The sequence below is a fragment of the Tubulanus polymorphus genome, chromosome 6, assembly GCF_964204645.1.
Source record: "Tubulanus polymorphus chromosome 6, tnTubPoly1.2, whole genome shotgun sequence".
In the NCBI taxonomy this organism is placed as follows: Eukaryota; Metazoa; Nemertea; class Palaeonemertea; order Tubulaniformes; family Tubulanidae; genus Tubulanus; species Tubulanus polymorphus.
Genome location: NC_134030.1, coordinates 9,471,348 through 9,497,832, shown reverse-complemented (window position 1 = coordinate 9,497,832; position 26,485 = coordinate 9,471,348). Strand labels below are relative to the sequence as shown.

Here is a 26,485-nt window from a genome sequence, read left to right as displayed (position 1 = left end):
GTCTATTGAATATCTTCTATGACTTGGGTGTGAAACGAGCTCAGCTGAGGAGGAAGCGTAGTTCGACCTTGATGGACTTGGACGGGGACAGGCTGGATCTGGGTCGAGTTTAACAAGGAAGGATTTGTGGTGAACGTGAACCATGGAGAACCGGAGTGGCACTCCCCCAACCCCCAAGGGGGCGGATCTAGGATTTTTCAAATGGGGTGGCTAACAAAACGTAATGAAGAGACTGCGACTAGCGAGCCGCCTAGCGGCGAAGTCCGAGCGACCGAAGGCAAACCATTCTTTAAAATGAAGTATCATTGTTTTCACGCGCTGAAAAACAGATGGAAGTATCGTGTGAAGAACACGACTTCGATGTGTCGAAAATCGAAACATGTTTCGGGGCATTTGATATATAACTGTTGGGTGCGATTTCATCATTGAAAAGTCACGTAGCGGAAATTCGAAGCCTTTCGTATTTCATAGCCTGTGGCTTTTCATTTCACGCCATATGTTGATTCGGCCCCTGTCGTTTCAAGAGAGAGTGAATTAGCGTACACGCACATGTCACGCAAAACACTGGGAGTCCACTGCCGGTACTTGATGTCAATGTCGACGGGATGTCCGATGAGAAATCTCCTTATTTTCGAAGCCTTCTTTTTGTGCGAATTTTTGTCACGAAAATCTATCTAATTTTGTGATATTCCTTCAACTGTCTTAAAACCCTATGTATTATGATCTTTCCCAATACGAAAAGGGCTTAAAAATCACTGATTGTGAATCTTCTCGCATTTTTCAGATGATATCCAACCTTTCGATAATCCGCACGGGGATTCGAGTTCCGGAGTCGGATCCGACCTCACGAATCCGGTATGCTACAGTCCGCCGAGAATGGCCACGAGAAGTCCGTGCAAAACGCCGCCAGGTGGCGAATCGTCGTCGAAAAGGAGACCGCCGTATCACCAGCAGAGCGCGCGTTTCACTTCCGCCAGCAACGACGCTTCCGTCGACTATGTCGATAACGACGTCGACGAAGACGAAATCCCGGCTCCGAAATACCCGATCGAGGCGAAAATATTCTACACGAGTTCCCCCGTGTCGCCGATGAACGATACCCCGTCCGATTACTCGAGTGGTAATCTATCGTCCGTGTCCAACAAAGAGTACGAGGGCCTGCAACAGCAACGAACGGTTAAACCGAGCAAAAAGAAACAAATACGATTTTCGTCGTTCGATTTCTTACCCGATGACATCATACTGGGTATATTCTCGAACTTGCCAACCGAGCAGGTGTGTCGGTGCGCGCGCGTCTGCCGGCGCTGGTACGGCCTGGCCTGGGATCCTACTTTGTGGACTTCGATACGTGTCAACGACAGCTCCGTGGACATAAACAAGGCGCTGAAAGTTCTAACTCATCGGCTGAGTTACGATACGCCATTCGTGTGCGTGAACATTCACCGGATTAACTTGAACGGTTGCTCTAAACTATCCGACAAAGGGCTACAAGTCATCGCCAACCGATGCCCGGAAATAACTCATCTGGACCTACTGGGATGTGCTAATATAACGAACATGGCCATTTTCGAAGTCGTGTCGAAATGTACGAACTTGGAACACTTGAACTTATTAGGTGAGTGCAAGTCTTTTAGAATATTCAAATGAATGAATCAGTTGTTGATCACCGTATCCGTGATGAGACAATAAGTGTAAAATCCCACAATAAATGAATGAATGACTATAAAATATAGAAATATATCGGGTGGTTTCTACAGTCTAAAAAGTCTCTTTAGACTAAGAACTGTGGTAGAACTATATTATCTTATCATCAAGTTTGACCCGTTTGTCCTTTTGAAAATATAACCAAATTTTAAAGAGAATTTGACACTTCAATATTCAGCACTTTTAGGAACTCAATTCAACTGGAACAATACGTCATATCATCCCTATCAAATATTATTAAGACCGCTTCTGATTCAAATTTCAGGATGTTCTTCGATCACCTGCATCAGTCTAACGCCAGAAGCCTCGATGCAAGCGTCGCCGTTGCGAAGCAAGCAGATCTTCCTGCGCTACTTGGATATGAGCGATTGCGTGGATCTGGAGGACGGCGGTCTGAGCATCATAGCGTCCCATTGTACTCAACTGTGTTACCTGTACTTACGTCGCTGTACGCGCGTATCGGACATCGGTGTCCAGTATATCGCCAACTACTGCACCATGTTACGCGAACTAAGTCTCAGCGATTGCCGCCGTATTACGGACTTCGGCCTACGGGAACTTTCGAAGTTAGAAACCAGCCTGCGTTACTTGAGTATTGCGAAATGTGATAAAATATCCGACGTCGGAGTTCGGTACATAGCGAAATTCTGTTACAAACTGCGCTATCTGAATTGCCGCGGGTGCGAGGCGGTGTCCGACGATTCCATCGTCCAATTGGCTCATTCCTGCAGGCGCCTCCGCTCATTGGACGTCGGCAAGTGTGACGTCACCGACGACGGCTTGCATACTCGGCGACTTTTGCGTTCAGTTGAAGAAGCTCAGCTTGAAATCGTGCGACGGTATCACGGACCGCGGAGTGATCATGCTCGCCAATAGTTGCCCGGGATTACAACAGCTTAACGTCCAAGACTGCCACATATCGGTGGAAGCATACAGAGCCGTTAAACGGTTCTGTAAGCGGTGTATCATCGAACACACGAACCCTGGTTTCTATTAGTAACCGTTTTGTACCGACTATTCTTCTGGTGCTGAAAATTACATGCAATATAACGATGTTTTTAACGAACGACAGTGTTATTCCCGTCCGCATATTTATTACCAATCATTGAATTATAATTTTTGCTTAGAAATGTTTTAATGGCCGTCTGCAGGTGATTGCCAGGCCTGTGTCGAGCTTTTTTGCCGGCAGTTTTATTTCAAGAAAGAACTTTTCCCCGTGAAACGGGACACTTTTCTATGGAAAAAGGACAGATCTTATCGAGATTCAATTTTTCGATTACCTGAATAAATCTTTTGATTTTTCACAAAACAAAACACGAAAAATCGTATCCAAATTTCGCAAAATTTTGACCTAATTTTGACACTGACGTTTTGAAGGACACTTCGAAAATTTTAACTCCGCCCCACTCCTACCCCTCATTAACCAGTTATCTCAAAGTGATGAAATTCAGAGTGGCCTCTTATCACATGGATACACGTTAGAAATATCTGAAAAACACGACGGAATGTCTGATAGTGAATTATGAATATATAACTGGCGATATTTCCTCGAGGACGACAAGAAATCACCATGCATCCTTAAACGATAATAATCCTTCCTGTGAACGGTCGATCTACCAGTCTACAGCGAACGATTGATAGTCCCCATGGTAACTATAAATCATTAATCGATCTATACCGAAGTAAATAGAGTAAACCCGCATCGTCACTTGCCGCAGTTGGTTCTTTACGTCTGGGCGAACTTCGGTTATCGGGGTTAGTCGACTGTAGTCGAACTAAGCAAAACCGGATGTCAGTTAATCGGAACTATGGTCCGGAAATGGTCGACCACGGGAATAGCTCGGACCTAGGTTCAAGATGGCCGACACTGTGAAATACGTTACGACCGAACTAAGTTCGTTCGGTTATTAGTTCTGGACCATTAGTCAACCAGCTACGAAAACAGGAGTTCGCCCTGACTGACGAAAATATACGAACATATACGTATACTTCATGGTCTCGATTCTGATGCAAAATTATAAGTCGTTCATTTCGGATGATTGTTATGACGAACGTAGATCCCCGTTGCCGCGTAATTTGTAAACATTTATTAAGACAAGATTTGATGTCGGTTGATGTAAATACTTTATATATGTGTCAATGTGTTTTATCGTCCGTTCTTTTCGATGATCGGACTCTAATATCGAAGATTCGTTCGTATTAACGCGAGAAAGGTTAGGAATACAGGGTAAGAAGTAAAGCGTTTTACGGCGGGATCTCCTGGAAAAATTTAGTAAATGATTATTAGTTGCTGAGCTAATGGCTGTATATATATATGTGTATTATATTATTATGATAATTGTTTAAGAATAAAAAGAAGTATTTATAAGTTTTAGAATAGAGTTTTACATGATTAAATCAGTATCGACAATATGGTAATGTTGTGTGACAGATCTATTTGCCTCCTCTCAATTTTCCTCTCATGGCTCCGGATGAAATTCAACCGACTGTCAAAACGTAGACGTAAGGAGTGGACGGACCCCAGCCTTTCTTACTCAAAGCACTTCCCTAGAAGAAATATATATGTGTTTTTTAAGTAAAGACTGGAGTAAGCGCTGAACTAAACAATATGGAAGAAGTTGGATTACAAAGTATCTGACCTATTTCATCTCCCAGCCTAACTTGTTAAAATGAACAAAGGTTTAGGGTGCTACAACGCTGACTTACCCTACATCCGTACCACGTCGCGGGCTTCAAATTGTAAACTTTGAAAGGTAAATTATTCGGATCTTTATCGATACTCCAATATGAACGACTGGGTCTTTTCGGTTTGACGCCGTCACCGGTCGTCTCTCCGCACTGTAAGGCATAGCTCAGAACTTCTCCGCGGATTTGGTTGAGCGTAAAATCGACGGTGAAGTCCAATTTGTCCTCATTACGATCAACGGGGTTTATTTTCATATTTACTTCCAATAAAGCTGAAAATAGTACAATGATATCATTGCACCAGTTAGGTCTCGGAGTTGCCTATGCAGATATGATGACAAAAATGAAAATCAGAACATTCTATTCACATGAATGACCCGGCCGCTGCGGAGAAACAAGGTATCATTTTTGTTTAGCCTAATGAAATCGTTGTTAGAAAATTGTTGGAATTGTTCTTGAACATGGCATTCTTCGTCAAGACAGTAGTTTTGGATAGGATAGCCTCAGACAATATTTCGATCAGCAAAGATCTCAATTACTGAAAATTATCAAAAACGGCATTCAAACTAATGGGGAAACGCAGCGCAGGATGGAAAAATGGTAATTCATTATGATTTGTTATATGTGACTTACTAGTTTCATCTGTTTTGAATTCGGTGGTATCAGATTGCGGACTTTCACCGGCTTCGTTCGTCCAGGTGTAGCTCAGCAAATAGATCGTGAACGGCTTCAAGTGTTCAATGTAATAAAGTGATCTCACCATCGTCACGTTTTCCCGAACCAACTGGCCGGAGGTTTTCTCGTAGAGTTTGTAGTGGAAACCGGTGAAGTTTCCATTTCTCGACTCGCACGATATATCGTGGAAACGGACTGACGCCCAAGTTGTCTCCTTGATCGTCGATAAGCCCACATCTTGTGGCCAAACGTCGCCTGGTCTAGGGGTACCAGTCGGAGCTTGAAAAAAGTTGTGTAGTGACATTATGATTAAAAATGTGCTGATTTAGACAAACCCTGAACTCAGTTACCTGACTGTTTTGTGGTTACGTTAAATGCAACTGATTCTCGTTCCATTTTAGATTCGCCGTTAAGCGAAACAGGAGTAATTGTCACCTCGTAATAGGCGTAGCTCCTCAGTTCGACTAGTTCTAATTCGTTGATATCGGTTGGGAATGGACATCCTTTTGTTTTTTCAGTCAACCTCTTTTTCGGGCACGCTAACCGGCTTATCAATCGATACTTTCCGGCGAAGTTGTATCGTAGATGTCGAAGTTGAACGGGAGTCTTCCAGGTAACGTTCAGACCGAATGGTGCATATGCGGCCGTCAGATGGGTAACTTCATTATCGTGAGTAAACGTAGATATAGAAATATTATAAGTAATATAGAGTTAAAGTAAGTATTTGACAAAGTATAGCCTACTTTCATAGATATGATCTTATTAACATCTACAAACTCAAATATTTGAAATAAAATGCAACACCTGCTGATCCTGTCAAGAATTCGTGAATTTTGCCGAAGACGAAGTTAGTATTTCCTTTATTCTTGATACCGACTTTCACTCGATATTTCGTCAACGGTTTTAGGCCGGAAATTTTGTAATTCTGGCCGACATTCATCCATGTATCGTTCGTCGTTGATTGGATGAAAATTCTGTAAATCGTACCTGGTGCATCGCAACGTCGCTGATCCCCTGTGATCGTCTGAAAAGACAAACACGGAGAAAACCGATCTCAACTCTCCACTCTGAATCTACCAGCAATCATACTAAGAATACTAGATAACGTATTATGGTACCAAAAAAATACCACCATCATTGAATTAAGCGCTCCTCAAGAAGGCGTTTCTCAATAAAATGGATATATTACTTTGGAATCATTATTTTCATTTACCTCGTATTCTACGAAAACTTTGAACAACGGGGAATCAGCTTCTCGCTGTTGTCGCAGACCGGTAATCCCAGGACCGACTAGTGGCCCTATTAATCAGTAAAAAAACTTGTAGGTAATACAATGAATTTTCTTAATTACCAATCGGAATAATTTGTATGCGTTGAAAACGAAAAGCGAATTACCGTGACATAATGTATGCACATAGGTTTTCAGAGGATCTTCGGTCAACATCGAGTTCAAATTAGCGTCGATTTTCCGGGCCGTGGCCGTGAATTCATACCGTGTGTTTGCAGTAAGCCCTGAAATAACTTTATCCCGCATCGGAGCCATGAAATTTGTACTGGCACCCGGTTTTGCTGGTGGTTCAGTAGCTCCGACAATCTAGTCTTTATCGCCGACTTTTCTGTAAAGGACGCGATATCCCACACGTATAGAACCCTTTCCTGAATCCATATTACCATTCGGTACTCGTGGATTCGATATAGTGACGTTGACGCTATGGTGCTGGCTAACCAGTTTTATAGTGTACGTCAATCTGAATTCTGAAATATACCAAAAAATTGGTAGGTTCGGATATCTTGGTTAATTTAACGATGTTCATTCAATTGTAGGAATTTCGAAGTTCATGGCGTCGATGCTAAGGTATGAAACGCTGCTTGCTAAAGTAAAATCCGGTCGCGGATTTAGGGGGTCCAAGGGCGTCCAGACCCCCTCCTCCTAAATCTGGAGCTCCCTTAAAATGTCTACCCCAAAAAATCCTAAGTGAATTTTTTCAATTCAGGCGAATAAGAAGTAATATTTTCTCATGCGAAATGATCTGTGATTGCGGTATTGATTTGGTGGATTATTTATGATTTATTTCACGGAATTCACTGTTCAACGTCGTAAAAATCCACCAAATTCTTCTCAAAATTTCAAGAGATTTCTATCGTCGACCATCCCCTCACGGTCCTTGGCCATGAGCGCTATGCCGCTACACAGACAGCCATTAATTTGTATCTGGACTTCCAGCTCCAGCAAAGAAGTTCGAATCCTTGCACACAGGGTAACACACGACTGACCTTTGTCACAGTATTTGCCGATATAGTTCGCGTTGCAGCCGCCATGACAGTAACCGGTCAAATAATCGACTCTATTGGGGACGTTTATATTGCACTGAGCTTCAGTCATACAACCGATCGAACCAGGATACGTACACTCATTCGGATCTGAAAAATTGATATATCGTGATCCCGAATGATGGTTTTCATCGTAATATTTTTTGTATTTTATGGGTAGAGAACATAATACAAATCCCAGGCTACACGATTAATGATTAACGCTAATTTTCTTTATCTACATGGAAATTATAACAATGAAGAACGAATTTTTATAGATACATAATTGAAAGCATATATCAATATGTTATAGAATTCAATATAACAATATCGAAAGCAACGAATGTACCTATATACCTGAATCCGAAAGCATATATCAATATGTTATAGAATTCAATATAACAATATCGAAAGCAACGAATGTACCTATATACTTGAATCCGATTACCACAATCTCAGCTAGTTTTAATCTCTCATAAGCCATTATTTGCACGGAAACAAACCGCCCTATCAACGATTCGTCGCATTGTTTAAACACGTGGTTACCGCACCCGTACACGACATCGGTGAAATTCGTGCATATTGGATTATGTAAATCGTTGCCATCACCGACTCGGCTCTGTAACAAACTCCACTTGAGCCCTCCTGAAAAAGAGTTTTCAAATATGAGCTACACATGAAACGAAAGGTCATTAACTCGTATTAGCATTGACATTTTCACACCCCGCCAAAACAGAGTTCCCTCATTGATGCAAAAGGATGTTTAATGAATTTCTCTTTAGAAAATCCGACGTTTTTTTCTCGTTGAGGCATCTTAGCTATCTAGCGCTCTCATTTGCGCGTCAAGAATTTAATGGGTAGAATTTGACTCAAGCGTTAAAACATTGGTGGAAATGAACAAATGTTGTCTCTAGGATCTTTGAGTAACTCCAAGCTACGAGTCAAACCTGAAGCTGAGAACTGTGTGGCACTGGGTCCATCCAGCTAGCCTGGTGTCATCCTACGCCTCGACTTTGAAACAATAGGGACTACTACGATAGGAACCACAACAACTGACCACTGTGCAACACTGTGGGTCAATGCCAAATTTCAAATTAATTCAATTGCTTCGCTGTATCAATAATTCGCTAATTCACGTGAAAACTTACTTCTATAACTGGAACAATAGCCATTTGAATATCTTGTCGAATAGTACAAATCCACCGCCTGCACTACGTGTTTAGCACCAAGATCAACGATAATCCAAGGATTGTGTTCCCTGCGAGTTTCGCAGTACCTTCCTGAGACAGCGCCATCAAAGCAGTATCTCTGTGAACTATAAGAGGACATTCTCGCCTGCTTCGATTCGGCCACGTTACCTACACACGTCACGTACCGATAAAAATGAAATGTTAAAAAAGAACTGTCTTCTATATGAAAGATTAGAACAAATTGAGATTGAAAGTCTGCTAACGTGTTATCGTTGTCGACATGTACGGAAATATTAAAAACATATTCGACATTTAGACTGTATAGTCTAAGGGAATATTTTGAGGTTTTTGGTTCAAATTCTTCCAAAAGCACCAAATTCATACCAGATGTCTATCATACTGTATATCTTTTATTCCGCTAATGGGAAATATAGCTTTAATAACCACTAAGATATTTCAAAATTGATAAAAATCGCAATTTTTCGAAGCGCGGTTTAAAAATGCGGTCCTTGGTTTCAAATCGTCACTGCTCTCAATTGTTGCGTTCAAAAAATCCAATAATCACCGGAAAATACATGCATTTCAATTCCTTCAAAATGGTGTATTAATAAAGTTAATCAAGCAAGGGACTGCAGAGCTATATGATATTCAATAAAAACTTATGTTTTAAAAATGAGCGCAAATTATCGCAACAATGGGGACCTCGAGGGACCGCCACAAAATGGCGCCTAGAAACTGGAAACTTCTTTATTGTACTTGCCTATTTGACAGCCAGGTCCTTTCCATTCCCAGTTTTTGTAACTATCGATCCTCTTCTCGCAGTGCGGTGCTGACGACGGGCATTTAAGACGTCCGGCTGATGAAGAAGGACAGACGATTTTTGCATTCCGGTCATCGGAAACGCAATGGCACGACCAACCAGGGCAACTGCTACCGAAACATGTCCCTGTAATATGACCAACGAATCAATTTATTAACCGAATTCAAAACATTCAACGCCTTTACACATCATAGTAAGTTTATCGATGCATCATTGCTATCATTCCCCTAAAAAAATCGGTATCAAACTACTAATATTCAATATTATTTACTACCATACATAAACTGAAATCTAACTGATGCCTACCTTCAGCGTGTTGTAATGTATTAAGCGCAGCCGCAACCGCAAGGAGACCGCACAGATATTCTACCCACATCTTGCCTCGAAACTTACACGATAACCTAACTCAGCAGACTGCCTAATTTACCCGCATAATTGACGGGAAACAAAATTGTTTGCGCTTACCAGACAGCTCGCGTATAGAACGTATTAAACGTGGCATCAACAAATTACAAATTACGATCGTTTTCGTCAAAGGGCCTTTATTCTAAAGCAAAATTGTTAGCCATTCATTACGGCGTGGAGCGATTGCCGTAATAAACGTAAGACATAGATCTGTCGGCTGATGTGAAATACGTTTTTCCTTCTATCTTTCCCTCTTCGATCTAAAGTATCGTTCTTCATTAATGCACGAAAAGTAAAAGAAAATCAGACTAGAAAATAGCGTATTACGGTGGGATCGTTTGGAAAAATTTGTAAATTATCATTAGTAACTTAACCGACTGACTGTATATGTTTATTATATCATTACGATATTTGTTTCAAGATAAAATGAAGTACTTGTATCTATGCGTTGAACAAAGTCGATATAGAGATTTACATGAGAGATTTTTCGAAATATTTTAATGTTGGGTCTATTTGCTGCTCCTCTCTTGTCCACTGGCCTTAGATGAACTTCAATCATCGGTCAAGACGTAGATGTAAGCAGTGGATGGACCCCAGCCTTTCTTACTCAAAGCACTTCCCTAGAAGAAATGAATACGTGGTTGAGTAAATCTGACCGGAGTGAGCGTTGAATGAAACAATAGTGAAGCATTTCAACAACATATCTGACCTATTACATCTCCCAGCCAAACGTACTTATATATACCTAGGTTTCGGGTGCTACAATGCTGACTTACCCTACATCCGTACCACGTCGCGGGCTTCAAATTGTAAACTTTGAAAGGTAGATTCTTCGGATCTTTATCGATTTTCCAATATGAACGACTGGGTCTTTTCGGTTTGACGCCGTCACCGGTCGTCTCTCCGCACTGTAAGGCATAGTTTAGAACTTCTCCGCGGATTTGGTTGAGCGTAAAATCGACGGTGAAGTCCAAATTGTCCTCATTACGATCAACGGGGTTTATTTTCATCTTTACTTCCAATAAAGCTGAAAATAGTAAAAATTATATCATATAAGCTGTGAGGTCTATAGAGATTGAGTAGATCTGATCGAAATTAAATTTTAATCTCAGAATTTCTATTTGATGCGATAGATGTTTCCTCTATGTCCGGGGTGAATCTTATGCATGACATTCCCTGCCAAAACATTTTTTGATAGCCTCAGACATTTTCCTATCAACAAGGAACTCGATTCTTATGTAAATAACATGCTATTGAATGGGAAAACATAATGCGCGTTAAGCAAAAATGATAATCAATATTGTGTCGATGAAATATATGTGACCTACTAGTTTCGTCTGTTTTGAATTCGGTGCTATTAGATTGCGGACTTTCACCGGCTTCGTTCGTCCAGGTGTAGCTCAGCAAATATGTCGTAAACGGCTTCAAATGTTCAATGTAATAACGTGAACTCTGCACTGTCACATTTTCGTCTACTAATTCACCGGAGTTTTTCTCGTAGAGTTTGTAGTGGAAACCGATGAAGTTTCCATTTTTCAAATCGCACGAGATTTCGTTGAAACGTATCTGTACCCAAGTTGTCTCCTTGATCGTCGATAAGCCCACATCTTGTGGCCAAACCACGGGTGGTCTAGGAGTACCAGTCGGAGCTGGAAAATAGTCGTGTTACATTTTGATGTAAAATGTGCCGATTTTGACCAAACGTGAACTCAGTTACCTGACTGTTCTGTGGTTACATTTAATGCAACTGATTCTCGTTCCACTTTAGATTTGTCGTTCAGCGAAACAGGAGTAATTGTGACCTCGTAATAGGCGTAGCTCCTCAGTTCTACTAGTTCTAATTCGTTGATATCGGTTGGGAATGGACATCCTTGAGTTTCTTCCCTCGACCTCTGTTTCGGACACGCTGCCCTGTTTATTAACCGATATTTCCCAGTAAAGTTGAACTGTAGATGTCGAAGTTGAACGGGAGTCTTCCAGGTAACGTTCAGACCGAATGGTGTATTTGTCGCCGTCAAGTGGGTAACTGCAACAGCGCCGTTAAGGCGAGTCGAGAGAAAATAAAAAAATCGTATTATCTAATATAAATAATGAAAATTGAAAATGTTCCGTGTTACAAAAAGCAACTTTCTACCATAGAATTGATCGATTTTGATAATCAACTGAACCTAATATTTAAAAAAAAACAACACCTGCTGATCCGGTCAAGAATTCGTGAATTTTGCCGAAGATGAAGTAAGCATTTCCTTTATTCTTGATACCGATTTTCAGTCGATATTTCGTCAAAGGCTCCAGGCCGGAAATTTTGTAATTCTGGCCGACATTCGTCCACGTTTCATTTGTCGTTGATCGAATAAAAAGTCTGTAAATCGTGCCCGGTGCGTTGCAACGTCGCTGATCTGCTTTGATCGTCTGAAAAGACACGTCGAAGGAAGTAAATCACAACCGTTAGCTCTGACTCGCATATATAATATAAGCAGGTTTAGCATCGGAACGGAACATAACAGTATTTACGCTGCGACAACCAGGTCGTCAGCTAGCGCCCCCTTGTCAGTGAGTGCTGCTGCATGTATACGTGCTCTGATTTGTGGCATTGCGCAGCCAATCGCAGATAACTTCCGGGTTATTCTTTTCGTTGCAGATTCCAGGACAATGGGTTTGCTTAGTGGATATGCTCGGATACGTAAAGAAACGTGTTATCTTTGCAGATTACCACCATCAACGAATCCGTTTAAGGTTTATAGGTTCTCAAACTAGATGTCTCATTTTGAATTGTGATTTCTATTTACCACGTATTCTACGTAAACGTTATACAACGACGAGTCGACATCTCGCTGTTGTCGCAAGCTGGTGACATCCGGACCAACTAGTGGCTCTATTCATAAAAACGAATATAGTGCGTTGAATTTTTATATGCCAAACGAAATATGCATTAACAGTATAGAGGGAATTACCGTAACATAACGTAAATGCGTATGATTTCCGAGCGTCCAACGTCGAATTTAGATTAGCGTCGATTTTCCAGGCCTTCGCGGCGAATTCGTAATAGGTGTTTTCAGCAAGACCTGAAATAACTATATCTCGCCTCGAAGCCATGACGTATCTACTGCCTCTCGGTTTTGCTGGTGGTTCAGTACCTCCGACGATCCAGTCTTTATCGCCGACTTTTCTGTAAAGGACGCGATATCCCACACGTATAGAACCCTTTCCTGAATCTGTTTTACCATTCGGTAATCGTGGGTTTGTTATTTTGACGATGACGCTATGGAGCTGGCTAACCAATTTCATAGTATACGTCAATTTGAATTCTGTAAAAGTATAACGATGAGAGATGAATAGATTGAGTTATTTTGGTGTGAGGTAAACGATGTTCATTCAATAAAGAAGGGATCCAAAGTTCGAGGCGTCGATATTAAGGAGGTAACAAAACCTGCTCATATAGTAAACCGGGTGCACTGTCATTTGCACCTAGAGTTCCAGATCTAGGAGAAAATTCCAAATCCTTGCAGGCAGGATGAGACAACGCTAACCTTTTTCACAGTATTTGCCGATATAGTTCGCATTACAGCCATTATGACAGTAACCGGTCGAATAGTCGACTCTATTGGGGACTTTTACATTGCACTGAGCTTCCACCATGCAACCGTACGAGCCTGGATACGTGCACTCATTCGGATCTGAAAAAGACGTGAGATGTATCCTGACACTGAATCGTTGTTTTTTATCACGTATTCTGCAATCTAGAGACCTATTGCCGCTAACGCGTAAAAGATACATGCTCACACTTCGACTATTGGGATGTTATGAGTACAGAGCCATCACACAGCGCAATAATACAAACCACAAAATACACGGAATGGCATTTCGACGATGAAGACAACGAACATATACCTATATACTTGAATCCGATGACCACAATCTCTGTAAGTCTTAATCTTTTATAACCCATCAATTGCACGGAAACATACCGCCCTATCAACGATTCGTCGCATTGTTTTAACACGTGGTTACCGCAGCCGTACCCGACATCGGTGAAATTCGTGCATAATGGATTATGGTAATGGTTACCATCACCGACTCGGCTCTGCAACAAACGCCACTTCAGCTTCCCTGAAAAAGAGGTTTCACCATAAGCAATTCATATTCGAAATTAGGGAAACCTAATCCATGTCGAAAACCTAAACAAGTAATATGTACGACATTGATATATAGGCATCACCAAAGCAAGCTTACCCTTTTTGCGTAAATTATTTTTTTGGAAAATTCAATGATTTTCTTCCTTTGCGTTTTGGAATTGCCCTCATTTACACATCAATAATTTAACAGTAACCTAACCGACAACTGCGGCACGGGGTCCAGCAAGCGTCAGAGTTATGAGTGAATAAGAAGAAAACATAACCTATCCTAATGTCATCCTTTACGTCTCGATTGCGAATCAGTAAGGAACGGCCGATCCCATTGCAACTGGCTCAATGCCAAATGTCAATCAAACCAATTTCATTCCAATTTGTTGCTTTATTCTTAGTATGCACTACTTATTCACCTGAAAACTTACTTTGAGAACTGTAACAATAGGCGCTTGAACTTCTTGTCGAATAGTACAAATCCACCGCTTGCACGACGTATTTAGCGCCAAGATCGACGATGATCCAAGGATTGGTTTGCTTACGCGTTTCGCAGTACCTACTGCTTGATACTGCGCCATCAAAGCAGTATATCTGTGAATTGTAAGTACCCCCACTTGAGGACATTCTCGCCTGCTTCGATTCAGCCACGTTACCTACGTTACGCAACGACGAAAAGAGAATACAAAAATCAAAACCTTTTACGAAAAAATGAAAGTCTGTTTGCCTATTATGCAATCGATGAGTCGGTATGTACTGAATCTTATTAAAAATATATTCGACGTTTAGGATGTAACCTTGACTTTCGTCGCCGCATTGTTTCTTTACAATTTCGCTTCATTCGATGGTCGAAAGTATTTTTTTCCAAAAAAAAGTATTTTTTGGCGTGACCTTATCATTCCCTCGTGGATTTAAGGCGAAAACATTTTTAGAAATGATCTTTCTCCATCATATTTCTTTCTAAAGTCACATTTGGTGCAACGTTTCTCTTTTCTCGTCGATTGTTCAGCCTTTTTCCAAGATTCTAAAATGAGTCGTCGAATAAAATATTCTAGATCTTTTCCGCAAGAAACCTCCCAACATTCAGTATTCATCTAGAATGTTTACGTTTCACGTATCATAATTGGCCAACTCATTATACACATTATTACTACGGCAGACAGCAAATAAATGTTGCTAGTTTATATTTCTATTAACAATAACAGATATTTATGTGCAGTAACCGCGTCCATCATCAAATACTCTTATAGTACTGGTCGTAGTTACCCCCGGAAATAATGCATTTAAATCATTCTTTATTCGCTATTCTACTATCTGCCAATAGCAAAATAAGGCATTCGTTGGAATGCAATCGTCATCTAATATGAAGGCTTTCTGTATAGCCAGTTGCTCAAAAGATGGTTTATCCCGTGGATATCTGGCATAATGACAACCTTGGTATGTATTCATTGGTTCTCTTTTGGAACCAGCGCTTGAGAAACTGGCCCCTGGTTAAGTGGAACTCTACTTACCTATTTGACAGCCGGGTCCTTTCCATTCCCAATGTCGGTAACTATTTGCCCTCTTCTCGCAATACGGTGCCGACGCCGGGCATTTAAGACGTCCGGCCGTTGAAGAAGGGCACACCTTTTTCGCATTTCGGGAAGCAGTACCCGAAACGCAATGGCACGACCAACCGGGGCAACTGCTTCCGAAACAGGTCCCTAAAATATGACCAACCGATGCATTCATAAACCGAATTAAAAACAATCAATATAGATCACATTTTAGCTGTCCGTCTTAATCGTCTAGATAAGATCATATGTATGAATCAACACAATTCACAAAGAATCAAATGGAATCAAATCTGCAGGAATCATGTGGCACTGGGTCAAGTCCAATATACGGTCATATTATAGTGCGTCAAGTAATTTCACTAATTTTTTGAAAAAGGTGTTATTTTGTAGTTTGACCTAGGCAACCGTCTTTATTGGTCGACGATGCCGACGATTCGAGAACCGTCGACTTATTTAACTGGTCGGCGGTACCAATGATTTAATGACAACAATAATCATAGAGATCTGTGGACAAAATTTAAAGGTTCTACGCCTGAATGTAAACTACCTGATTCAAACAGCTTATTTAATCATTTCAAAAACCTCTAAACTATTCTATTTAATTTGATTTTTGAGAGTGGCATATATCCTGAAAGTTGGAGTATGGGATACATAGTACCAGTTCATAAGAAGGGGCCCACTTCTAATGCGAATAACTTTAGAGGCATTACTATACTGTCTGTTTTTGGAAAGTTGTTCTCAACCATATTAAATACAAGATTAACTTCCTGGTGTGAGGCTTTTTCAGTTCTCACAGAATCGCAAGCAGGTTTTAGTCCTTCATACAGCACCATATATCAAATATTTGTCCTAAATTCAGTTATAAATCCTTTTATTAGTAAGGGTAACAAAGTCTATGCTGCTTTCCTAGATTTTTTTAAAGCTTTTGACTTGGTTGATCAGTCAATTTTGATGAACCAACTCCATAGTAATGGTATATCTGGTAAAATCCTTAGAATAATACACTCCATGTATAGAACGACGAAATCGTGCGTAAAGCAGTATAACAATTTCACTGAGTATTTTGTATGTAACATTGGAGTAAGACAGGGAGAGTGTTTATCCCCTCTTCTTTTTAATCTTTTTATCAATGATATGGAAGAACATGTTAAAAGCACTGATTATGATGAAATCTACTTAGGTACATTCGAACTCTTATTACTGTTATATGCTGATGATACGGTTATACTCGCCGAGACTCCAGAGGGACTTCAATGTGCCCTTGATAATATTTCTAATTACAGTCATGTAATGCATATCGGAATTAATTATGGAAAAACGAAAATTGTCGTCTTTAGAAAAGCAGTCAATGTAAGAAACTTTGTCTGGAAGATCGATGAAAAAGTTAATAGAAAGTGTTAATTGTTTTACATACTTAGGTATGGAATTCAATTTCAATGGAAGACATAATGTAACTATCAACAGTCTGGCGTCTCGGGGAGTATCAGCATACTATAATTTTATAAAATACCTTCTTCAGTATCCAAGAGTTACACCCAGGCTAGCCATCAAATTCTTTAACAGCCTTATAGTACCTGTTTTAACTTATGGCTAACAAATATGGGGTTTCAAGGAACAAAGAAAACTGGAGAGAATCCCTCTCAAATTTTATAAATACCTCCTGGGAGTTAAAAACTCAACACCTGATAATTTTGTATTTAGTGAAATTGATCAATATCCCATATGTATCCAGCAAAGAATGTTAATTGTGAAATACTGGCTTAATATAATTAAAATGAAACCTGAGAAACTAACTAAGCTGATGTACAATCAAATGCTATCATACGCATATGATAAATGATATCATACGCGATCACCGTGTAATTAATTGGGCTTCTTCGGTTAGAGATCTATTGAATGGCCTCGGATATGGCCAATTCTGGTTAGACCAGCAAGTTGACAATGAAAATAGGTTCCTGCACTCAATCGAGGTTAGAATGCTTGATCAATCCCACAAAAAAATTGGATGAAAGTACTTGAAATAATCGATGTTATTCACTACAATAGACTGAAATCTAACCGATACATAGGCCTACCTTCAGCGTGTTGTACTGCATTGAGCGCAGCCGCTAACGCAAGGAGACCGCACAGATACTGTCCCCACATCTTGCTTGGAGGTTTTTACAATGCGTAACTCAACTCAGTAGTCGACAAGTTTAGCCGGATAATGATAGAATTAACGACAAAAACATTGTTTGCCCTAAATAGGCGACGATAGCGCGCCGCCTAAACAAATTAAGCACCGTACCAACCAATTACAAATTGATCGCAAATAAGTAAGCGTATTACGGTGGAATCTATTTAGAAAACATTTGAATTACTTGATTATCAATAACGGCTGTATAAGTGTATTCATTTATAATGATGATATTTATTTAAACATGAAAAGAAGTGTACTGTATTTGCACGTTTTAGAATAGAGTTTTACATATGAATTTTCAGTATCGACAATATGCTAATGTTAAGTGGCAGATCTATTTGCTGCTCTCCCATTGTCCACGCGTGGCTCCGGATGAAATTCGATCTTTTGTCAAGACGTAGACGTAAGACGTTGACGGTCCCCATCCTTTCTTACTCAAAGCACTTCCCTAGAATAAATATGTTTATGTGCGAGTAAATCATTATGGTAGTGATCGGAGTGAGTGTTGAATCAAATAACAGCGAAGCATTTTAACAACATACATGACCTATTACATCTGCAACGTGCTTATATAAACCTTTGTTTTGAGTTCTAGAAAGCTGACATACCCTACATCCGTACCACGTCGCGGCCTTCAAATTGTAAACTTTGAAAGGTAGATTCTTCGGATCTTTATCGATACTCCAATACGAACGACTGGGTCTTTTCGGTTTGACGCCATCACCGGTCGTCTCTCCGCACTGTAAGGCATAGTTTAGAACTTCTCCGCGGATTTTCTCGAACGTAAAATCGACGGTGAAGTCCAAATTGTGTTCATTACGATCAACAGGGTTTATTTTCATCTGTACTTCCAATAATGCTGAAAATAGTACACAAGTACATAGTATCATTTTGTCAGTTAGTATCATTTTGTTAGTGCGAGCAGAAATCGAGCAGAACTGGTCAAAATGGGATTTAGAATTCAAAACCTTTATTCGAAAATATTAGTCTACCGTCCGACTTACATAAACGCCATGATGAATTTCGATTCTTTCCCCTATCTCGGGTATTGACCTCGAGCAATACATTTTCTGCTAAAAATCTATTTCAGATAGCATCAGATATTTTCTTAGGGAATTACCTCATATATTGCTCATGAAAACTACTTTTCACTAAATAGAAAAGTTGGTAAATTTATGATATATTGTATCTTGATGAAATATATGTGACCTACTAGTTTCGTCTGTTTTGAATTCGGTGGCATCGGATTGCGGACTTTCACCGGCTTCGTTCGTCCAGGTGTAGCTTAGCGAATAGGTCGTAAACGGCTCCAAATGTTCAATATAATAATCATTTTTCGTCGTGACATTTTCCCGTATTAATTCACCGGAGTTTTTTTCGTATAGTTTGAAGTGGAAACCGATGAAGTTTCCATTTCTCGATTCGCACGATATTTCGTAAAAAATGACATGTGCCAAAGTTGTCTCCTTGATTGTCGATAAGCTCACGAATTGTGGTCGTATCTCGGCTGGTCTAGGGGTACCAGTCGGAGCTAGAAAAAGTAATGTAGTCGTGTGACATCATGATGTAAAATGTGTTGATTTCCAACCGAACGTGAACTCAATTACCTGACTGTTTTGTAGTAACATTTAATGCAACTGATTCTCGTTCCATTTTGGATTTGTCGTTAAGCGAAACAGGAGTAATTATCACCTCGTAATAGGCGTAGCTCTGCAGTTCGACTAGTTCTAATTCGTTGATATCGGTTGGGAATGGGCATCCTCGTGTTTTCTCACTCGACCTCTGTTTCGGGCACGCTAACCGGCTTATCATTCGATACTCTCCAGTGAAGTTGAATTGTAGATGTCGAAGTTGAACGGGGGTCTTCCAGGAAGCGTTCAGACCGAGTGATGTATTTGTCGCCGTTAAATGGGTAACTGCATCAGCGTAGAAGAATGATGACGCCTTAGTTATAAGCTATATCAAGTACTAACATACTGTAATGTAAAAGAAATACCTGCCGATCCTGTCATGAATTCACGAATTTTGCCGAAGACAAAGTTAACATTTCCTTTATTCTTGATACCGATTTTCACTCGATATTTCGTCAAAGGCTCCAGGCCGGAAATTTTGTAATAATGGACGATATTCGTCCACGCATCATTTTTCGTTGATTGTATGAAAATTGTGTAGATCGTGCCCGGTGCCTCGCATCGTCGCTGATCTCCTTTGATGATCTGAAAAAAATGATGAAGAAAGCCAATGGCGCGCTTAGATCTCCGACTCACGTAAGAATACCAACATTAACGAATCAGTAATGGGTTCAGCTTCCTAAAATGGACGTGTTATTTGGAATTGGCAATCATATTTGGAATTCTAATCACCTTGTATTCTACGTTAACGGTTAACAGCGGTGAGTCAGCATATTCTCGCTGTTGCTTTATCCTGATAATCTCAGGACCAACAAGGGGCTCTATCAATCGTGATAAAAACAAGAAGAGTACATCGAATTTTCAACTATTACTAATCGAAATAAACGCGTTGATAGTAAAACGGAAATTACCGTGGCACAATGTACGCACGCATGATTTCAGAGTATCCTCAGTCAACGTCGAGTTCAAATTAGCGTCGATTTTCCGGGCCGTGGCCATGAATTCATACAGGGTGTTTGCAGCAAGACCTGAAATAACTTCATTTCTCATCGGAGTCATGATATGATTACTGACACTCGATTCTGATGGTGGTTCAGTTCTTCCGACGATCCAGTCTTTATCGCCGGCTTTTCTGTAAAGGATGCGATATCCCACACGTATAGAACCCTTTCCTGAATCCGTATTGCCATTCGGTACTCGTGGGTTTATTATCGTGACTTCAACGCTATGGAGCTGGCTAACCAATTTCATTTTACCCGTCAACTTGAATGCTGTAAGACATGTTTATGATTAGATATACCATAAGGAAATGTCATTATTTTGTTGAAAGTTATCACACCGACGGGTGCACTGTCATTCGTACCTGGACGTCCAGATCTAGCAGAAACGCCCTTATCCTTACACGTAGGATGACACAAGACTAACCTTTATCGCAGTATTTGCCAATATAGTTCGCGTTACAGCCATTATAACAGTAACCGGTCAAATAGTCGACTCTATTCGGGACTTTTAGATTGCACTGAGCTTCAGCCATACAACCGAACGAGCCTGGAAACGTGCATTGACTCGGATCTGAAAAAGTGGACATTGAATATTATTTGACATTATTTGAAACATTCTTTGATGATATTTTTAAGTTGAACAACGATCGATCTATATGAACAGACGTACAATGCTTGTTATTAGTAATATTGTTTGTTGCAGTTTTGCTTTGATTTATGCCGCGATCACAGTTACCTATATATTTGAATCCGATAACTTGCACTTCGGCGAGTTTTAATTTTTGAAAAGCCATCATTTGCACGGAAACATACCGCCCTACCAACGCCTCGTTGCAACGTTTAGACACGTGGTTACCGCACTCGTATTTTACATCAGTGTAATTGGCGCACAATGGATTAGTCAGGTTGTTACTGTCACCGACTCGACTCTGTAACAATCTCCACCTCAGCTTTCCTGGGGGAAAAATGAACTCGGTTCTTAGATCAGTCATAGAAGGAACCTGCAAGAATCGATGGACTGGGTAGTCTCAACTGCGGAACTATAACGCAGAACTTGCGGTAAATACTTACTGTTACTGGTTGAACAATAATAATAACCAGTATACGTGGAATACCAAAAATTCACCTCGTGTACCACGTATCTGGAACCGAGATCGACTATCAGCCATGGATTTCGTTGTTGGCGCGTTTCGCAATAATCGGATGTAGTGCCGTCGACGCAGTTGCGTGCATCGTCGCTGCTCCAGCCAGAAGACATTCTGGCCATCTTTGATTTAGCTATGTTACCTGAACGAACGAAAAAGACATAAACGATTTCAACGAAGGAATGAAATACTGTGAAAACTAATTTAAAATCGAATCGCTTGTAGGAATTAAAGTGCATATTTCTATGTTTACTTTTAATTGTTCTGTGCTTTTAATTACATGAAAATAAGATAACTTAAAAACCAAAATAAGAACAATATTGCTCTATTGAGATATTACCAAATTCCCTAAAACCAGTTTAAAGGTAAACATATGCATTCATATTTCATTCGTAATAACACCATGTTCCATGGAATTATACGTCACGTAATGAAAATCAAGTCGTGATTCGTAAAATAGAATCAGCCTATATTAATTCAGTTTTGGTGACGATTAGCACTATTATCAGCCATGTCAATTACGATAGATTTCGAGCCAATCTAGGCGCAACTGGGGTATACACGATGTTCCATATATTTCTAGACATATATCGATGACCTAAATCAGTTAAAACAATGAATCAAATCAACGCAAAACGAAATACCATAGACATGTATATTGTAGGTGAATGTAGAAAGTGGCCAAGACGTGATATCCAAAGATGTTGCTTAAAGCAATTTACAAACCACAGCTTGCTCTCTAAGTTCTTTTTTGTTAGAGAAAGAAAATCATCTTGGTTGGGGGTACTGGTACAAAGTTTCAGACGACGCTATGTAAAAACCGGGCGTTCTTCATTGATAACCATAGTTCTGATAGTACATGGCCATAAAACCTCTACAACCGTTTTCATATCATTAGCTATTGTTGTATTATAGTGAATTGTTCTCATTATAGTTCTTATCACGTTACCTATCTGGCATCCGGGTCCTTTCCATTGCCAGGAGAGCTCACTATTGGAAATCGGTTCGCAGTACGGTGCTGATGGTGGACACGTAAGAGAGCCTTCTTCTGCGGACTTCGATGGACAGAATTTCTGCAAGCGCCTGCCATATTGAGATTTAGTGCAATGGCACGACCAGCCCGTGCAGCTATTCCCGAAACAAGTGCCTGAAATACCGAGATCTATATTCCCTGAATGATCTTTTTCATTTCTTTTTTTTTTTAATAGAAGAAACTAAAAAGAAAAGTGAATTTTGCACTGCACCTTAATCATAATCATCTCATTAGTACGAATCATTGGTATTCCATTAACTTCATGAAATAGATCTAGAACAAAAGTTACGTACCTTCTGTCGGTGGTAACATTAATAAATTTAACGCGTCAACTGCAAAAAGGAAACTAAACGCGTATGTTAGACGCGCCATGTTATATTTCCTGACGAGTCGGACAATCACTGAATCGACTAGGTTGCGATGAATGAAGTAGCTTCGCGGGATGATTCATGTTATGACAGTCTATTGTTACTGATTCCGAGTGACCTGGTCGTTAAACTAAATAGATGATAAATATGGCCGTTCCAGGGTTCGTATTGGCAGTACTGATTTCGTTAGGCCTGGAAGCGGAATTATCGTCGACAGCCACAGTAGCATTCAACATACTTAGCTTCTACGTCTGGAAATTTCTTCACATGATGGCAATATCTTGTTTTTTCTTTTTTGTTTCAGCGGGAAAATATCTAGAAGCCACGATAAGGGAACAGAAAAATGCCATCATCCCCAAAAAGAAAGTTAACAACACTTAAAATGCACCTGGATTTGAAACCTAATCGAATTAATCGTGAAATTATTAAGCAATATATTGAATTATTTATTAGAAAAAAAACTGCATTTTCCAGAAAATATCATATTTATTTGATAGTCGAAACAAAAGTCATGAGATATATATTTCAAGACCAAAAACGCCAAAATAAACAATTGTAATTATTATTTTGATACGATTATTATTTTGATAAGCCATTATTGATGCCGTAGTGCAGCACATCGACTAACACAGTACCCTAGTAGTTGCCAATGTAATAAAAGCGCTGGAACGGTTCTGGCGGGCTCAAAAAATCACATAATAACACAAACTATTGGAACGAATATCTAAAAGGTGTTTCTTAAAGTCTTTTTGAAAAATCGTGTCAGAAAATTGCGATTGATACGATGGAAGAAAACATTCATTTGACACTTAAAAATTAAGTATGACGAACGTTCAAAATCGGTTCAATTTCAAAGAGATCTACTGACATTAAATGGTGCAATATAGATGATTTCAGCACCTACTAAACCTAAACTAACTAGTTTATTTAAGATCCTCCTGAAATGAACTTTTAGGCTCTGAATACAACTTTTGTCGATTTTAGCCATATCAACACTTAGCGTATTGCAGTGGAGTCTTTTGGGCAACTTTTGATTAATTACTAGATTAGGATAAGTTACTTGATTAAGGGCTGTATAAGTATATCATATCATTATAACATTTGTTAATAAAGAAAATTGAGTGTTTATACGTTCTATAATACAGAGTGTTACATATTATTATTGTCAGTATTCCAAGGTTGAGATCCGTATGCCATTTCTTCTATGTCCACTTGTGGCTCTGAGTGAGATTCAACCAACTGTCAAGACGTAAATATAACAGGTTTTGGGACCCTAAACTTTCTTACTCAAAGCACTTCCCTAAAAGAATATGTATGTGTACGGTAAATGCTGAAAAAGCGTAAATGTGTAGACAAAGCTCTTCCCGATGCGACGAGTTAATTTGAAATAAGGTTACGGGCGCTAGAATGTACTTACCCTACATCCGTACCACGTCGCGGGATTCAAATTGTAAACTTTGAAAGGTAAATTATTCGGATCTTTATCGATACTCCAATATGAACGACTAGGTCTTTTCAGTTTGACGCCGTCACCGGTCGTCTCTCCGCACTGTAAGGCATAGTTCAGAACTTCCCTGAATGAACGTATTCATTTTTTTTAGAAATGTATTATCATTTCAAGAAAACTTAAAAGGAACGTAGACGAGAGTTTGCACTGCACCATCATAAATCATTTCATTTATATGAATCACGGGTATTCCGTTAGGTTTAGAATACAAATTACGTACCTTCAGATGGTGGCAACATAAATGAATTTAACGCGTATACTGCAACAAGGAAACTAAACGTGTATGACGTACCATGTTGTATTTCTTGGATGAGCCGGACAATCACTGGTTGCGATGAACAAAGTATCTTCGTGGAATGGTTTATCTAATGCCCAGGCGAACGTCAATCCATTGGTACTGATTCTAAATGGCCTGCCCGTTGTACTGAATAGAGCATAAATATATCTTTTCCAGAGTTCGCATCGGTAGTACTGATTCTGGGTTGCCTGGAAGCGGAAGTATCATCGATTGCCATAGAGCATTCAGCTGACTTCACTACCCCGTCCAGAAATATCTGCGCACGAAGGATCTTTCTTGTTTTTGTTCCCTGATTAGGGGAGGGGGGCCAACATCTAGAAGCTAGATTTAGATAACAGAGAAAAATACCAACATCCCCAAAATGAAAGTAATTTTCACTAGAAACGATAGTATTTTTCCTGAACATATTAGATTTATTTGGCACATGTTTCTAGAGATACTGACATTATCATATAATGTTTCTTATGCAAACTGACATCCGTCCTGGACCTTAACTGTTCATTTTATCCCCAACACGTTTATGTTGAAATAGAAAGTCACAATCATGAATTGACAACTTACGTTAATAACCAGACAAAGATTTGTTACTTGAAAAAACTTGTTCCATCAGATTGAATCGATTGTCTGCAATAAATACATCAACAACTACTTACTTACAATTATTTTCTCATGATTTGCTCAGTTTGACAACAGTTAATTTACATGTATTTGAATCAATTTGCTAGATTTTACAACAGTGAATTTATTTGAATCTTGCTTAGCATTCAGACAAAGGTGGAAGGCATAATACTAACGGAAGCGATGCGGGCATCCGATTGCAATCTTGCAATCATAGTACCAAGTGAAAAGAAACTAATGTCAATAACTAGATTTGTTGCTTAAACACCTCAGATTTTCATAGAGTTATATATTTATTGGAATACGGCCTAGTCATTGGTATGTTGAGAAGGCATACTCATAATCGGACCTAATGATAAGCGTCGGGAACAATTACATTCATATCCTACTATTTGCTACGTACGTATTTGCACGCAAGTTTTGCGAAGAAATATTCTCGAATTTCTCGTCCCATTAAAAGGTATATGTAAAAGTTGATGACGTAGTTACACGATTGTAACTGACTGAGTATGTCGAAAATCAGCTCTTTCAGCGATACGACGATTGGTAAGACCGCGGTGATACAGGACGGTAGCGTTAACGCGGCATACGCGAGGGCAACCGTTACGAGCATTAATGTCGTTCGTTTAGACCTTACGGATTTCCTATCAGTCGAGGTCAATTCAGAACGCCTGAATAATACACCGATAATGATGGAGTTGGCCGTAACGATGAGTGCTAAAGGTAGAAAATAGATTAGGACGACGTATGTTCGAGCAAATGTCACTTGAAAATTATGATACTGATAACACAACAAGTGATCGGTAAAATATGTATTCAAAGAAGAAACAACGCTTATAGCGACGTTATTTGTGCAAATGAAGACAATGACGCATATTGCGAATCTAGGTGTGCAAACCAAACGTGAAGTGAACGGGAAGAGCACGACTGCCACGCGTTCCAGAGATATAGCTACTATCAACCACGAACTACAAGCACCGGCATAATGATTCATGAATTGGTTGATTTGACAACTTATCAGAGAGTTCATGATGAATCTTGGACCACTGCGCATGTGAATGAGAATGAACTGTACCATGGGCATCAACGTGTAACTGACGCAAACGTACAAATCGCTCAGCGACAAAACGATTAGATAGTTAGCGTACGATAAACCCCGGAATCTGTGGCTAATCATTATGAAGAAAGTAGCCGAATTTCCAATAGCACCCAAAATGAATTCAATTGACAGAATAG

General features: G+C 39.8%; 4 protein-coding genes, 1 long non-coding RNA gene and 1 pseudogene across 5 annotated transcripts; 1 reads left to right on the top strand and 5 right to left on the bottom strand.

Moving 5' to 3' along the window:
* Positions 1 to 661: 661 nt before the first annotated feature.
* Positions 662 to 3,120, top strand: LOC141906874 (uncharacterized; annotated as a pseudogene).
* An 889-nt stretch (positions 3,121 to 4,009) lies between these two features.
* Positions 4,010 to 6,042, bottom strand: LOC141906873 (uncharacterized). Its single transcript, XM_074796321.1, has 5 exons — positions 5,869 to 6,042; positions 5,415 to 5,723; positions 5,023 to 5,343; positions 4,411 to 4,661; positions 4,010 to 4,251 (listed from the first exon to the last, which is right to left on the bottom strand). Exons 1-5 carry the CDS (start codon positions 6,002 to 6,004, stop codon positions 4,183 to 4,185), a joined length of 1,086 nt encoding a protein of 361 aa, XP_074652422.1. The 5' UTR covers positions 6,005 to 6,042; the 3' UTR covers positions 4,010 to 4,182.
* Positions 6,043 to 7,183: 1,141 nt separating this feature from the next.
* Positions 7,184 to 8,723, bottom strand: LOC141907720 (uncharacterized). The gene is made up of 3 exons (XM_074797458.1): positions 8,523 to 8,723; positions 7,801 to 8,019; positions 7,184 to 7,485 (listed from the first exon to the last, which is right to left on the bottom strand). The coding sequence occupies exons 1-3, from the start codon at positions 8,701 to 8,703 to the stop codon at positions 7,184 to 7,186; spliced, it is 702 nt and encodes a 233-aa protein (XP_074653559.1). The 5' UTR covers positions 8,704 to 8,723.
* A 1,442-nt stretch (positions 8,724 to 10,165) lies between these two features.
* On the bottom strand, positions 10,166 to 17,619 carry LOC141907427 (uncharacterized). The gene is made up of 12 exons (XM_074797065.1): positions 17,545 to 17,619; positions 15,425 to 15,616; positions 14,345 to 14,569; positions 13,681 to 13,899; positions 13,320 to 13,466; positions 12,744 to 13,097; positions 12,579 to 12,664; positions 11,982 to 12,201; positions 11,507 to 11,815; positions 11,118 to 11,438; positions 10,566 to 10,816; positions 10,166 to 10,409 (listed from the first exon to the last, which is right to left on the bottom strand). The coding sequence occupies exons 1-12, from the start codon at positions 17,612 to 17,614 to the stop codon at positions 10,341 to 10,343; spliced, it is 2,463 nt and encodes an 820-aa protein (XP_074653166.1). The 5' UTR covers positions 17,615 to 17,619; the 3' UTR covers positions 10,166 to 10,340.
* A 299-nt stretch (positions 17,620 to 17,918) lies between these two features.
* LOC141907667 (uncharacterized) lies at positions 17,919 to 19,329 on the bottom strand. Its single transcript, XM_074797385.1, has 4 exons — positions 19,256 to 19,329; positions 18,862 to 19,179; positions 18,257 to 18,507; positions 17,919 to 18,096 (listed from the first exon to the last, which is right to left on the bottom strand). Exons 1-4 carry the CDS (start codon positions 19,299 to 19,301, stop codon positions 17,983 to 17,985), a joined length of 729 nt encoding a protein of 242 aa, XP_074653486.1. The 5' UTR covers positions 19,302 to 19,329; the 3' UTR covers positions 17,919 to 17,982.
* Positions 19,330 to 19,704: 375 nt separating this feature from the next.
* On the bottom strand, positions 19,705 to 20,276 carry LOC141907886 (uncharacterized). Its single transcript, XR_012619554.1, has 3 exons — positions 20,191 to 20,276; positions 20,012 to 20,100; positions 19,705 to 19,864 (listed from the first exon to the last, which is right to left on the bottom strand). It is a non-coding gene; the product is annotated as an uncharacterized LOC141907886 (long non-coding RNA).
* Positions 20,277 to 26,485: the final 6,209 nt, after the last annotated feature.